General features: G+C 37.6%; 1 protein-coding gene and 1 long non-coding RNA gene across 4 annotated transcripts in view; one reads left to right on the top strand and one right to left on the bottom strand.

Moving 5' to 3' along the window:
- GALAK (galacturonic acid kinase) overlaps positions 1-16,575 on the top strand; it is an 89,132-nt gene that overhangs the window by 32,464 nt on the left and 40,093 nt on the right. For all 3 annotated transcript variants that reach the window (XR_014349739.1, XM_028265653.2, XM_082903699.1), the window contains exons 7-8: positions 9,223-9,302; positions 13,616-13,715. Coding sequence is in view for 2 of the 3 variants with exons in the window: in XM_028265653.2 (XP_028121454.1) it covers positions 9,223-9,302; positions 13,616-13,715 (180 nt within the window). In the remaining variant the exon portion in view is untranslated. The remainder of the gene's footprint in view (positions 1-9,222; positions 9,303-13,615; positions 13,716-16,575) is intronic.
- On the bottom strand, positions 759-3,313 carry LOC145806485 (uncharacterized). Its single transcript, XR_014349740.1, has 3 exons — positions 3,178-3,313; positions 2,403-2,447; positions 759-897 (listed from the first exon to the last, which is right to left on the bottom strand). It is a non-coding gene; the product is annotated as an uncharacterized LOC145806485 (long non-coding RNA).

The following is a 16,575-nucleotide window of genomic DNA, read 5'->3' on the forward strand; positions in this document are numbered from 1 at the left end:
AAGGGAGAGTACCTCCACTGTGAAAGCAAACATGGTTGAGTATGGCCAGTCCTTGGGGGTTAAGAAGAAGCCACCAACCAGCAAAAACTCGAAGTTGGGGCCTAAAGGTGGTGTCTCCAAGAGGCCGGTTTATAGGCCATAGGAACCGACTTTTAGGTTCAATGGAAAGTGCTTCAACTATGGGAGCGATGGGCATCAGAAGGTTGATTGCCACAAGAAGAAGAAGCCTTATAAGGCGAACCCTCCACAAATCAAAAGTCGGGCCCACATGGTTGAGATGAAGGATCTGTCACAAGATGTGGACGACATGCATCTGTCTACTGTCGTCTCTAAGGTGAACATGGTGGGGTTCAACCCGAAGGAATGAACTGACTCTGAGAAGGAATGAACTAGGGCCACTTTCCACATCGGTGCTGAGAAGAAGATGTTAACAACTTTCGATCCGGTTTCAAACTGTCACGCCCTAAACTTGCCCCTAAAAGTTTGGGCATGACCTACACAGAAACGGACGCATAACCTGGTATACATATCATATGGGGCCTGAACGGAAGCATTTACCAATATAAATTAACATAAATAAAAGAACTGCATCCATTGAGCGACCACTATCATGCCAGGATCACAGACAGAACATAAGGCAAATAAACATACGGTGACGTGCACCAGAGAGTTAGCTATGTACAGCTATATATATATACAGACCCAGCCCTTAGAATTGGGCGTAAAACAACATGGACAGGCAAAGGAATTATATATACATCAACCTTAAGCAAACAATCAGAGTGTAAATCAAAAGTTTAGCAAAAAGGGCGGCCTTCACTTAAGTGCCTGGATACTCTGAGGTTGACAAAAGAGGCACGGATGCCATGGGTTAAAACTGACCTCCAGGTGGAGTGCCTACAGAAACAGACATGAGACAAAGTGAGTCAAGCTCAGTGAACAGTAGTACATAAACAATTTAAAGATTAACTTAATTTACTTACAATGTACACATTTCTCTAATTAGATAAGTAAATGCAAAAATCCTGTGGTTAGTCTGATTCTGTACACATTTCAGGACAGTCTTGTCGGTTCATAACTTCATAGGTTGGCCCTTGGTCTGATGGGTTCACATATTCACAAATTAGCCCTTGGCTTAACTTAGATGCATAACTTCACAAATTGGCCCTCGGCCTTTGTGATTCACAATTTCACAAGTTACAGATTCATACTTCACAAGTTAGCCCTCGGCCTCATAATTTCAGAATTCACAAGTTGGCCCTCGGCCTCATAATTTCAAAATTCACAAGTTGGCCCTCGGCCTCATAAGTTCACAAATTCACAAAGTGGCCCTCGGCCTCATAAGTTCACAAATTCACAAGGTGGCCCTCAGCCTCATAAGTTCACAAATTCACAAAGTGGCCCTCGGCCTCATAAGTTCACAAATTATACCTTTCATATCTTCACAATTTATATCTTTCATATCTTCACAAATTATATCTTTCATAAGTTCACAAGTTATTCCTTTCATATCTTCACAAATTATATCTTTCATAAGTTCACAAGTTATTCCTTTCATATCTTCACAATTTATATCTTTCATAATTTCACATAACCGGGTGACCCATAAAGGGACCAAATTGGCTCTAAGCCCAGCTCTTGTATGTATGGACTCAAGAGGTGGTTCGTATTGCAGCACTTAGTTTCGTGCTAGGAATCAATAGTTCTTGAAGACTGAACAATTCATATTATGTCATAGCATAAACGAAGTGAATAAACATAACATAATAATGCCAGGTTCATACAAATACCGTTCACAATGGTGCACATAAATTTCCCTTTATGATTCATTACATGTAGCCATAGTCATCTTACATATAACAAAGTATTAATAATAATTATTTACAGAAACACATGTGTCGTTACAGTACTATTCATGGGGATAGAACAAGTCGCACCATAACGTGAGTCATATAACAATGTTATTGATATTCCATTCTTTGACATATAAGGAAACCCATGGTTCTGTTCGATTTTCATTTCGTTAATCCATTTTAGGCAGATGTCTATGTCATAAAACATGTATCGAACTAAATAAGGCTGTAGGAGTCCAGGATAGGACGTTCAAAATGTCATGTTCCCATTAAGCGGGGTTTATATTCATAATCCCTTCTTGCCAACCAGTTGCATAATATTAATAATTCTTGTGCGGAGTTATAGGTAATTTACAGGTTATTATACATTAAGGATAATCATTAACCATAATCAGAATGTAGAGTAGTTTCAGCGTCATACCGAAGTGCACATAATCTTTTAATGTTCTCACCGATCCCTAAACAACATAAATGCTTACAAAGAACAGTGCGTTAACAATAAGAATTATTTACGGTAAGTAAACGTACGATTGCAGAACTACTACTCACAGTGATCAGTTCCCGGTGGTAATAGGACGATGTTCTCGTTTCGACCTACAAGTACAGTGCACAACACATAATGTGAGATTATACTCGATCATTTACTTATTCTCTTTGATCATTCACTTAATTAGCCATGGTGGTACCAAGCTCATTATTTCTTAATAAGTTATACTCCATGTCACAGAAACAGGAGAAATCAATGGAAAATGGTTTAGGTGAAGAAATGATATAAAATTAGTTGACAGAAAGTGAACAGTCGTCACTAATTTAGGCATAACTATTTTTGTATTTATAATTTGGGAGTGAGACCACTTCCATTGAAAACTAGACTTCCGGGGCTTGATTTTAGGCTCAAGAATCACTCAAAACGGAGCCCCGAGGCAAAAGATATGCTCATTCAAAGATGGCTGGACAAAGCTGTCTCCCGCACGTGCGGGAAACAGGGCCGCACGTGCGGCTCTGGGCAGATTGCTGTCCGAAAATGGCTGAAACTTTGGGGCTTTTCATTTTCAAAATCGAACCTTAATTACATGTAAATCAAAGTCCAAAACCCTTTAATACATGACCAATTTCACAATATTATTCTCCATCAACCATCATAACCTCAAAATACACAAATATAATGCCTATACTTCTTCAATCAAGAAATTCTAAGGAAATCAAGGTTCCATCAATATGTATACATAAAACCCTAACTCAAATGGGTTCAAAGCTTCCCTTATTATCATGATTTCATGAAATTGATGTCTCAAACATAAGGATTCGAGATAGATGATCATACCCTAGTTCCATCCTTGTCTTTCTCCTAGCTTTCTCCAATTCCTCCCAAGCTTCCCATGGATGATCTTCTTTTTCTTTCTTCACCCCCTTCAAGCATCTTCAAAACCCCATGAGTGTTGATTAGAGGAGCTTTCCTCTTCTTCCTTCCCTCTCTCTCACGGTTCTCTTCTCTCTCCCCCAAATATTTTATTTGACTTCCAAATGATAAGTTCCCACTCACATAGCATAACCATATATATATATAACCAACACCTAAGCTTTCAACAATAGGAATAGCCAAACACGCCCTTACGAATCGTGAAAAATTAAATTTCAATTACAGTTCCCAGGTGACTCTAAAAATTGTGCTGATCATAAATATGTCCCCTGTTCTGGTTTCTGAAGCCTCTAGGGCCTTCAATTTGCAGTATAAAGTTAACCACCTAAACATGCATTAACGAGTCAGACAAAATAGATTTGCAATTAATTTTCCCCAATAGTTCTAAAAATTCCCATTAAAATACCCAAGTACTCAATTTTGATTTCTGAACCCGTAAAGGTCGGTAATTTCAATTTTACAGTCGTGGCTCAACAAATAATTCCTCAATTTGAACACATATCAATAAATCAAAATGCATTAACACAATAGGCCGTAAAGGTAATCTGTAATACGGATTTTGGGGTCGTTACACAAACGGTGAGAAGTTGTTCATGGGGAATTATGTGACCTCAACTGTTGAGGGTAAAGGCAAGGTAGTCCTGAAGATGACTTCAGGAAAAGAGCTGACTTTGAACGATATCCTATATGTGCCGGACATTCATAAGAACCTTGTCTCGGGGTCTCTCTTTAGCAAACATGGCTTCTACATGGTGTTTGATTCTGATAAGGTCGTGTTGACCAAAAGCGCAGTTTATGTGGGGAAGGGGTATATATGGGGTGGTATGTTTAAACTCAATGTAATGGCTATTATCCAAAAAATGAATGAGAAAGCATCTTCTTATGCCTATATGCTTGAGTCCCCTGAATTATGGCATGGTAGACTAGGTTATGCAAATTTTGACTCTTTGCGTATATTAATCAAGTTAGATCACATGCCATCTTTCAAGATTAATCCAAATCACAAATGTGAAACTTGTGTAGAAGCAAAATTGACAAGGACTTCATTTCATTTTGTTGAAAGAAGTAATGAGCCTTTAGATTTAGTGCATAGTGATGTGTGTGACTTGAAAGTCGTACAATCATGTGGTGGCAACAAGTATTTCATCACTTTTGTTGATGATTGCACTAAATACTGTTATGTGTATTTGTTTAAAAGCAAATATGAGGTGATTGATAAATTTATTCTTTTTAAGAATGAAGTTGAGAATTAACTAAGCTGAAAGATTAAGGCTTTAAGAAGTGATCGTGGTAGAGAATATGAATTGCCGTTTATTAAGATTTGTGCTCAATCTGGAATTATCCACCAAACTACATCGCCTTATTCCCCTCAGTCAAATGGTGTGGCTGTGCGGAAAAGTAGGATGTTGAAGGAAATGGTGAATGCAATGTTGATAAGTTCTGGGTTGCCACAAAACTTGTAGGGGGAAGCAATTCTCTCCATGAATTACATTCTAAATAGAATACCTCGGAAGAAAGTAGACAAGACTCCGTATGAATTATGGAAAGGCCGCAACCCTTCTTATAATTTCCTACGAATGTGGGGGTGTCTTGCAAAAAATAGTAGTACCTACACCTAAGCGGGTTAGGATAGGTTCGAAAACTGTGTATATTCATTGGTTATACACAGAATAGTAGTGTATATAAGTTTCTTGTGTAGAAGTCTGATATTTTAGATATAGACAAAAATACTAGTATGGAGTCAAGGAATATGTCTTTCTTTGAGGACGTGTTTCCTCACCGAACCCGAGGAGAGGATTAAAGTTCTGAGAAGGAACTTGAAGATGATCCTATTGATAGTGATTAAGATGAGGAGGTAGATGAGCCAAGGAGTAAAAAGGCTAGGACTTCCAAGTCCTTTGGTCTGGACTTCTTGACTTATATGTTAGAGGAAGAACCTCGAACTTTCCATGAAGCTGTGACTTATTAAAAGTGAGATTGACTCCATCTTACAGAACTATACATAGGAGTTGGTTGATCTACCCCAGGTAGTAAAGCCTTGGAGAGTAAGTGGATCTTTATGAGAAAGATGGAGGATGATAGGTCAATTGATAAGTATAAAGCTAGGCTAGTTATCAAAGGATACAGGCAGTGAGAAAGCATGAATTACTTTGGTACATATTCACCTATGACAATGATAACATCCATTCGTATGGTGATTGCGATAGCAGCTTTATGTGGTCCGGAAATACATTAGATGGATGTAAAAACAGCTTTCTTAAATAAAAAATTAGATGAAGAAATCTATATGGAGCAAACTTGAGGGGTTTTTAGCTCCAGAGCAAAATAAGAAAGTCTATAAGCTTGTCAAATCATTATATGCTTTGAAGCAAGCTCCTAAGCAATGGCATGAGAAGTTTGACAACGCTAAGTTGTCAAATGGGTTTAGAATCAATAAGTGTAACAAATGCATATATGTTAAAGACACTCATAGAGGTTATGTTATTTTGTGTCTATACCTTGATGACATACTCATTGTTAGTAGTAATGATAAGATGATTAGGACTACCAAGAGATTGTTAAATGCAAAGTTTGACATGAAAGATATGACCCTTGCAGATGTAATTCTGGATATTAAGATTATCAAAACATCTGGTGGTATTGTATTTTCTTAGTCTCACTATATTGAAAAGATACTTGAGAAATTTAGTAAATCAGATACGAGTGTGTCTAGAACACAGTAGACTTGAGTCTACACTTGACCAAGAATAATGGTGAGAGTGTCTTTCAGCCAGAATATTCTCGGGTTATTGGGAGTTTGATGTATCTGATGAGTTGTATAAGGTTGAATATAACCTACTCCGGTAGCAAGCTTAGTAGATACACGAGTAATCATAATGCTACTCATTGGAAGGGCATTATGCCCGTGTTGGATAATCTCTGCTACACTCGGGATTATAGGCTGCATTATACCAAATACCCAGCGGTATTCGAAGGGTATAGTCACGCGAATTGGATATTTGATATAAAGGACTCCAAATCCACTAGTGGTTATGTGTTTACCTTTGGAGGGACAGTCGTGTCTTGGAAATCTTCCAAGCAAACGTGTATATCGAGATCAACGATAGAATCAAAGTTTATCCCTTTGGATAAAGCAACTGAAGAAGCTGAATGGCTTCGCCATTTCGTTAAAGATATTCCATGTTGGCAGAAACTTGTGCTTGCTATCTATATTCATTGCGATAGCCAATCAACGATTGGCCGGGTACAGAGTAATATGCATAATGGAAAGTCTAGATGTATCCGTTGTAGGCATAATTCCATACGACAACTATTCTCTAATGGAGTTGTCTCTCTAGACTATGTAAAAACATTGTGGATCTGCTAACCAAAGCGTTAACTTGAGAGTTAGTAGGAACGTTTTCAAGAGGAATGGGGTTAAGGCATTTAGTAAATGTTAGTGGAACAGAAAACCCAACCTAGATGACTAAAGATCCCAAGATTTAGGTTCAAAGGGACAACCTAACTACGTGTACCATGTGAGTCATTAAAGAGGTAAATCCTCTTACCCATTCCTTTATATAGTGATACCCTATAGAGGTGAAAGGTTAAGCTAATGTTTTTAATAACCTAAGTGATGTGATTATTCAACCGTGGTATAGTGAAATACCTTATGTAGGTCACCTATGTGAGTGCGAAGTGGGGCAACTTCTTGAAGAATTGATAAGGCTAGATTCTTTAAAAATACTCACTGAACCAGACTAGTGTTCTAGGGCCATATCGGACATACTAGTGAAAACAAGAACAATGGTTGGACTAACTTCTATGTGAGGTTTATTGTCTCGGTTTACACAAACGGCAGAACAGTTCAAGACGTCATGTTTATTGGTCAACCAGTAAATCCGATAAACTTTCACGACGAAAGGTTCAAGGCCGATAACTATCTTTTCTGATGCAGAGTTAGTCTGTGTGCGCTCCCTCTGAGTCTTAGTTAAACTTTATTTGTTTTCTTTATTCGGTCAATTTTTATTCATGTGAGGTATTGTTAGAAAAAATGGTTTTATGGTGACTTTAATGTGAAATTAAAGTAGGTCCCAACCACCGGTTGAGGTGAAATCAAATGGGTTTAGATTCTTTGTAACAAGATCTTTACACCATAAAAAAAATGACAAAAAAATATTAAGAATTGAATGAGAAATTGTCTCATAAAATTGGCCGCATGAATGAGGTATTGGGAATAGTGTATAAACACTTATCCCACATTAATTGTAGAGGAAAGTATTCATGGGCATTTAAATCCCAAGTTTTGGATAAAGGCATGAGCCCTTTGGGGCATCCAAATTTTTTGAAGGAAGGGAATTATGAATGCTTTAAGGATGGGCTTGGGCCAAAACTATGGTCCAAGTTGGTTATGCAAAAATTACTACACATGTGTGCGCAGCCAACCCAGACCGGTCCGGGTCCGGGTCCCTAGTCCATGGGTTGTAGATATTGGATCTTTGGACTTGGGCTTGGGCTTGAGGCTTGAGGCTTGCTGGAATGGGTTAGGTTTGGGATGAGCCGGATTGGTGGTCCACCAACTTAATCTTTTTGGGCCAAGTCTATTAGATGGCTGGAGATATACACGTGTGTATATAGAGTGTGTAACTCACACACTTATGTCCCATCAATTTTGCTGTATTAGTTAGGCAGTTTTGCAGAAATTGATTTCTGCATTTGTTGTAGGAAGGTTCTTCCTCTCTCCCTCTTTGTGTATAAATAGAGACCAACTTTTTTGGTTGTCAACATAGAATTTTTGACTCTCGTTTATACAGTTGGTCCGCTCCTATATTCTTCTTCCTATGTGAGAGAGTGCTGCCATTGTCAGTTCACCGGAGTTAAACAAAAGGTGTTTCTGCGTTTAGTGGGTTCTAGCTGTCATATCCTAGGAGACAGATGCCGACATATCTCTAGCACCCACAGTGAGGCAGCGAATCTGTTTTAAGGAGATTGTGGTATGACACAGGTTTCGGTTGGCTTCCTTGTCTTATTTCAATCTTTTAATTTGATATATATTTATGTTCATCATGTTGTTTAGTTCCATGATTTCGTGTTATGTAATTTAAATTATTAAATATGAATCTGTTTATTTTTATTTAATTATACAATTTGTACAACAAAAATTTGGGAAAGGAAAATACATATTTATGGCTCCATGGGTCTCCTCTTTATGTACATAGTTATGTCTTTTAGTGAGAGCCATATATTTGCTATGCGCCTAATTGAACGAAAAGATCAGCTACACCAACAAGTGCTCCTAATGTGCAAGAAACCAAGTTGCTCTAAGCCCTTCGGAGAAACAAGAAAGAAAGTTCAATTTTCAGAATTAGCTGTTATGTTAAACTTTAGGTTTTGTAACATGGGTTAGGTTCTCACACTCGTGCTGTGTGTCTTGGTAGACTTGCCATAAGTGTGCAAGTAGGAACACATGCATTAAAGGCTGCCCTCACGGCATACTTAATTGTAATCTGAAATAAAAGTTATGCTGCCTTCAAGTCCAGTTAAAGACAGTCGATGTGGAATCAGGATAGAACTATGATTACTGATTCTTGGCTGTAGGGCCAAGTGTAGGAGTTTAAGTTCAATAAACGTTCTTTGTTAAGCATGTGCATATTGTGTGTGATATTGGATCCAAACTGAGGCCTGAAGTTCTACTAAATTTTGGAAAACATGAATTCTTCAAATCATGCTTTGATATGATCAAAATTATCATGTTATTTATGGGGGAAACTTTAGCATTCATTTTACCAAAGAGATCATCTGAAATGGTTTTATTGTAAAAGCTTAAAACTTTATCATTGGCAGTAACAGTTTCTTGTAACCTTACATGTCTTGTGATATAAAGTCATTTTATGCATCTTACTTTCACTATTTGGTGGAACTCCCTATCAATCGATACTGTATTAAACATCAAAGTTACATGATTGACAGGTTGGAATTGCTTACTTGTTGGCCTTTGAGAGTGCCAATAATCTTGCCATGTCTCCCGCAGAAAATATTGAGTATGATCGGTACGTTTTGTACGAGTCTTATATGACTGAATTATTTTCTCGCCTAGTCAACTAATGAGGTTAGTTTACATTTCCAAAACTATGCTGTAAACTTGACATCATTCTAGAAAACTGAGGCTGAAATAAAAAATGATGACATTATTATAGCAATACAATTTTAACCACTATGATGGTTTTGTGAGATCACCACTAGTCCCAAAAGTTTAAGTTGTTAGGAAGGGGCCCATCAATGCAATCCTATCTTGCATGTGGAGATGCACAACATCCATACACATAGAGAAACATAATGCTACCATGGAAACAAATGCAAATAGAGAGACTTGAACCCAAGACTCTCCCCTAACCTGAATCTGATATGATGTTAGATCATCACGAATCCTGAAAATTTAAGTTGTTAGGAAAGGGTCCAACACTGCATATTAATCTGATACCATGTTAGACAACCACTAAGCCCAAAAGGTTTAAACTGTCAGGAAAGCAGCTCAACAATGCATATCAAGCTCTCCAATGGGTTTCACAACTAATTTCTTGTATCCAGTCAAATTCTGTACGTTGCAATAGAAATTAACATGCTTGAGTGGAGAATAAAAATTGTCATTTTCTTAGTGTGGTTTCATTATGTAAACCAGATAGTTTTCGTGCATCGCAAGGCAAATTTGGATCCATTTTTCTTTTGCAAGTTAAGCTGGTAATATGCCTCATTCATCCTCGTCGATGACAAATCAAATACCCTGACATCTACCCTGCGGTCTCTTCAGCACACTGGATACCATTAGAGCAAGAACGTAGTGGTTGCCAAACATGTGTTGGTTCTCATTTGCCCTACTGATATTCCCCAACTTGGGAACTATTCATAATTTGTCCCAACTGAATTGCAGAGATGGAGCAAAGGTGTTAGTTTTATCATTTTCCTATATATTATTGTTTTAACTTAGTTTGAGAAATTGGATTTTCTATTTATTTGCTAGTTAAACTTGGGTGTATTGTGGTGCAAACCCAAAAAACTCAAATTTGATTATGGTTAGAAGAGAATAAAAAGGCACATCTTAGTTACTCAACATTATCAATAGGGTCCACATGGTTGAAACTTGGCCTTCTACCCTTAAGGTCGTGTGTTTGAACGTGAGGGAAACTACTTCGTGCAAATTATGGTGGTGGTTAGGTTTATACCCAATCCCCAATCTATCCCTTCCAATTCCCCCATCAAATAGGGACTAAAGTGGGTGTAGCTTTTTTATGTTTTTGTCCAAGCACAGAAAGCCACCTTGGAGTGCTAAATCCCCTTCCAAGGGAAGTCTACATCGCCTCTTTTGACCAATTTCCTATTGGAGGAAGACACAAAAAACAAGCCACCCTCTGCCCCTCTCCAAATCAGAACATCTTCCACCCTTACTTGGTCCAACGTATTTTGAAGTATCCTATGAAAGCCCCCAGTAGACTCCATGTCACTACCCCAACCTGCCCCAAATAGGATGGTGAGATGACCAACCAATAGTCGCGAACTACCAAAGGCCTAGCTTACCAAACAAGTTGGACTCTTAGAATAATTGGGGCGAGTTTTCAATTTTTGAGTACGGAAGCCATTGCCTGCCTATATTGAGTCCATTTGAAACATCCATTCGGAGCAGTGCATAACTATATGAAATGAAAGCATACATTCTTCTTGGATTGTTTTCTTTGCATTATTACATGATCTACATGACAACATTAAAATACAACACATATGACAAGGCTATACAAAACTAGCACAAGCATACAAGACAGGCTTCTATTCAAACTTCTCTTTATAATCGAACTCTTCACCACCTACATATATGTAAGGGAGAGGGGTGAGCCATTGCCCAGTGAATAGTAATACAGCAAAGTGGTGATTGAATGAACATCAATGAGCTTTATAAATATAACGTTGAAACATAACTCGAACAAGGCAAACATATTTGACTTGCAAACATTACATAGTGATGGACATCTCAAGGATTACAAGGTGCTTAACTAGCCCGGGTACTGGCTAAATGGAACAAGATGAGCTCAACCATAATACATGATTGGATAAACCCCAATTGTGGGACATGATCCAAGAATGCCATCTAAGCACATGATAAAAAGTATAGAATGTTCATTCATAGTAAATCATAGCATAACTTTCATAAACATAACATAGTTTTGCATTTCAAACCATAGCTTTAATAAACATAACTCTACTATACTACTACTCACAAATGGCTCCGGAACGAAGGTGTATCCTCTTCAAAGATTAACCTACACAAAACATAAGCAAGACATTGAAAATATTATAACTTGCAAGTTTTAATCCTAACTCAAGTGTTCTAATCTTGTTTAATGTTTTCTAACCTCTTTCCAATCTTGATCAAGGCTTGATCATAACCTAGTGTGTAAAGCTTTTGATTAATTAAAGTGTTCTAAGTGGCTTAATGCTTCCTAATTCATGTTCAAGTTGTTTAGTGTTTAGACCCTTAAATTCAAGTGTTAGTCAAGGTATAGAAGTACCTAACTTACTTGCGCAAACATGACAAACCGAGTGCCTAAGCCTGATTAAATGTTTTCCTAAACTTTTCTCAAGTGTTTAGTACTGATCTAGGCTCAATTCAAGGCTTGAAGACATTGAAATGGGCTTGAGCAGGGGTGCCACATGTGCGGGGAGCAGGGGCCGCACGTGCAGTTATTTCAGTAGCCAAAATTGGGCCTGGGAAGGTTGGCCGCACGTGCAGGGCTTGCAGCCGCATGTGTGGCTCTGGGCAAAGGCCTATCTGTTCGAAATTCTTCAAGTACTAGGTATTTCTTCTTCATTTTTCTTGAGCTAGGGCTTATGAAAACTTAATCTAAATCATGCAAAATAAAGGTAGAACATGAGATTATGATCTTTTTAAAGTCAAAAACATCAAAACTTGTAATAATTTCAAGATTCAAACACCAAAATCATAGTTCAAGCTAAGAAATCCTTCAACCTAGTTCTTTCAAACTCTTTTCCAAAAAATTCCTTTTTTTTATCCTTAAAACATGAATTCAAACATAAAAATCTCTTGAAGATTAAAGGGAGATATGGGGATGAGGATTCTGTGCATCAAGAACATCAAAACTTCAACAATCAAAATGATGAATTCCTAGACTTTTTAGCTAATTCTTCAACCTAGCTTAATTTTTCTTACTTCCATCTAAATTTCTTCATTTCTAAACCAAATTAATCCTAGCTTTTCTTGATCTTGGATGGTAGGAGGATCTACTACAAGCTTTAGGTTAAAAATTTACCTTAGAACAATTTCCAGGATGAATTTTGGTTGAAGTCTTGCAAGTTCTCTCTTTTCTCCTTCTCTCTCTCTTTTTCTTCCTCTTTCTTTCTTCTTCTTGTTGGTTCTACTTCTCTGAAGAATTTTCCTTCTTTCTTTTTGACTTAGTTAAGCTTTTGTTTGGTGTGGTAGGGCAACAAGGAAGGTGTATGCATTGTCTATTTATTTGCTTTACTAGATTCCTTAATCCTCATCATTGCCTTAATTAATCAATCTTAGTTATAATTAATCAAGGTTAGGCTCTAATTAATTAAGGTTTAACTTAAATCTTACTTAATTAATCACAATTAAGGTTCACTAATTCTACTTAATTAGCACTAATCATGATTAGCAAAATAACATATAATATTAAAATGACGAGTACATTAGTTTAAGATTTTTAAGGTCCTCAATTAGTGCACATGCACATCCTAGCGTTTACAAATTCTAAACTCAAGTTGTCCCCTAACTCTTAATAATTTTCACATATTTCTATTCTTAAGTTTGTTTCATTAAGACGTGTTTTTCACTTCTAAGTTTCTTGCTAATTGTATTCATCTTTTGATCTCTAGAACATGGTAAGCTAATTTAATCATATATTTTTGTGAAATGAGATAGTCAGTGGAATATTTAATTTGATCTAAGGTTTTCAAATATGGATCTTTGGGGTGTCACACTCCACCTCTCAATCCTAAAGTGCTCTCCGAGGAAACAGCCGTCCAAACTGTACTAGTATGATATTTTCTTCCAACTTCCCCCTTCCCTCCCTTTCTTTTGTCTAGATATGATTATGACTTTCTCCCTTCTCTGATGGAGTTAGTTTTGGACAATGTATCTTACAATGAATCTTTTATTTTATTTTATTTTATTTTATTTTGATAGTGATTTCTTTAATCCTTTCTTTTTTGCAAAAATAAATATTATTAATCAGCCGTGATTTACATTTTATATATATTTTTTTATGCTACCACACACACTTGTTTGTAGAACTGTAGGTTTCTAAGTCCTTTTTCTTTCTTTCACGTGTAGGCTGATTGAAAATGAATATTTAGGTCTGAAAAATGGGATATTGGATCAATCCGCTATACTGCTATCCAGCTATGGTTGTCTGACCTGTATGAACTGCAAGGTAATATATTTGATCTTGAATGTACGAATGATTTTATTGTATTTTTTTTTTTCTGTTCCACAGTATGTCCTTTGATCTTGTATGGCTTGATAAATTCTGCCAACTGACATTGATTTCACGTTCCTTCCACTATGCTGGCCTTGTTTCTGTAACAGTCAAATTCAGGAGTTATGGCTGGTGCAGTATTGATGCTTATGCTAAGAATTGTTTGCGTCATAATTTAAATTGCCTTGTAGTGTGAATATTGTTAATTGTAAAGTACTTGAATAATTTGATGTACCTATTTGTGTCTTACCAATCTGGAAAACAGAGAAGAGAAAGCATGTATATAAAATAATTGCTTTCACAGGGCACAAGAATGGTAAACAAAGCTATATTAACAAAGGGTCTTGCTAACAAGTGCTGCTAGGGCACAAGTAAAAGATAAAAAACTTGAAGAATGCAAGACACTTTTTACTAAATTTAATGTACTTTTATTAAAATCAATACACTTCTTAACATTTTTACATATTTTCATGACACTTTTTACACACTTCCCAACATTAAACAATACATAGGGGGTGCTTGTACACTTGTTAGCGTTTGCCATTAGCAAAAGCTCCTTGATCAGAAGAAGGCTCATATGTAATTATCAACATATTACCTTCTCCCAAACCTGAAGCAGTCTCTAGTGTTCACACCAAATGCTTATTATGATAGATTTAGAGAATACCAATCTTAGGGAATGATTAGGATATCATCCCCTATTTATATTAATGAATATTAATAATTACAAGGGAGCCCTAAGGCATAGAATAGTTACAAAAATAATAACCTAAATAATAATATTAACCCAAATAATAATATATTATTCTAACACTTCCCCTCAAGCTGGCGCGAAGATATCTTTCATGCCCAACTTGCCTAAGATGCCATGAAAGGGCTTACTCCCAACTCCTTTGGTGAGGATGTCAGCAAGTTGTTCACCAGACTGCACAAAGGGAGTACATATTGTGCCACTAGTGAGTTTCTCTTTAATGAAGTGGCGATCAATCTCAACATGTTTTGTCCTGTCATGTTGAACCGGATTGTGAGCAATGTTGATAGCGGCCTTATTATCACAATATGACCGCATGGAGCCTGTCTGATCGATACCTAGATCAATCAACAATAACTTGATCCATAAGAGCTCACACACCCCTTCTGCCATAACTCTAAACTCAGCTTTTGCACTTGACCTGGCAATCACATTCTGTTTCTTACTCCTCCAAGTAACTAGGTTGCCTCCAACAAAGGTGCAATACCCTGAAGTCGATCTCCTATCAGTTACTGATCTAACCCAGTCAGCATCTGTATAGGCTTCCACATGAAGATGATCATACTTTGAAAAATAAAGACCCTTACCAGGAGCAGATTTTAAGTACCTCAAAATTCTCATGACAGCCTCGAAGTGAATCTGACGAGGAGCATGCATAAACTGGCTAACCACACTGACAGAAACAGCAATATCAGGATGGGAGTGAGATAGATAAATGAGCTTACCCACTAATCGCTGATTGCTCCCCCTATCAACAGCTGCTGCTCCTTCATCATCCCCTAGTTTCTGATTGGGTTCCAGTGGAGTGTCACAGGCCTTGCAGCCAAGCATTCCAGTTTCCTTCAACAGGTCAAGCACATACTTTCTCTGTGAGATAAATATCCCATCATTGGAGCGAGCAACTTCAATTTCCAAAAAATACTTTAAGCTCCCCAAGTCTTTGATTTCAAACTCATTGGCTAAATATTTGTTTAACAGAGGTATTTTCTCACTATCATCGCCTGTAAGAACTATGCCATCTATATAAACAATGAGTGTTGTAGTCTTACCACATGAGGAATGTTTCACAAACAAGGTGTGATCTGCTTGACTCTGTTTGAAGCCATATTTAAGCATAGCCTGAGTGAATCTCTCAAACCAAGCCCTTGGAGATTGTTTGAGACCATATAATGACTTCCGAAGCCTGCATACTTTGCCTTTTGTCTGATGATCCTCAAAACCAGGAGGAATGTCCATATATACCTCTTCTTCAAGATCACTATGGAGAAAGGCATTCTTTACATCAAACTGATGAAGTGGCTAGTCTAGATTAGCTGCTAGAGAGAGGAGTACTCTAACCAAATTCATCTTAGCCACTGGTGCAAAGGTTTCCTAATAGTCGACGCCATATGTCTGAGTGAACCCTTTTGCCACAAGTCTAGCCTTGTAACGCTCAATAGATCCATCCGCTTGGTGTTTCACAGTATACACCCATTTGTATCCCACAGGTCGTTTGCCCTTAGGTAACTCAGTCAATTCCCAAGTGTCATTCTTCCTAAGTGCTTTCATTTCCTCAAGCATTGCAAGTTTCCACTCAGAGGTAACAAGAGCATCCTAAAAATGGTTAGGAATGCTAACAGAAGAAATATTGGACACAAATGCTCTATAGGAGGACGATAAATGGGAGTAAGACACAAAATTTGAGATAGGATGTTGAGTACAAGATCTCACACCCTTTCTCTTGGCAATGGGAACATCAAGATCAATGGACTCAAGAGATTCAAAATTACCTGGACTCTCATCAGAAGCAGGAGAGGGCAGTGGAAGAGCAGAAGTGGTCTCTTGTATCCAGTTAACTTTCTGTCTGTCTTTGTCCCGGACATAAACTTGCCCTTTCCTATCCTTAGTGACATTGGGTTCTGTAGTCCCAGTAGGAGGAGGTGGTGCAAGAACAATGGGTTCCACCATAGGATTCACAGGAATCATTTCACACCAAGGCTCCCCCTGAAGGGAGGACTGGGACAAAAAACCATCAGAGGTGTCGCATGAAGCCAACGAGGTTGTCGGTGGCAGTCAACTAGGCCA

This window comes from Camellia sinensis, chromosome 13, assembly GCF_055761805.1.
Source record: "Camellia sinensis isolate YWXY chromosome 13, ASM5576180v1, whole genome shotgun sequence".
NCBI lineage: Eukaryota > Viridiplantae > Streptophyta > Magnoliopsida > Ericales > Theaceae > Camellia > Camellia sinensis.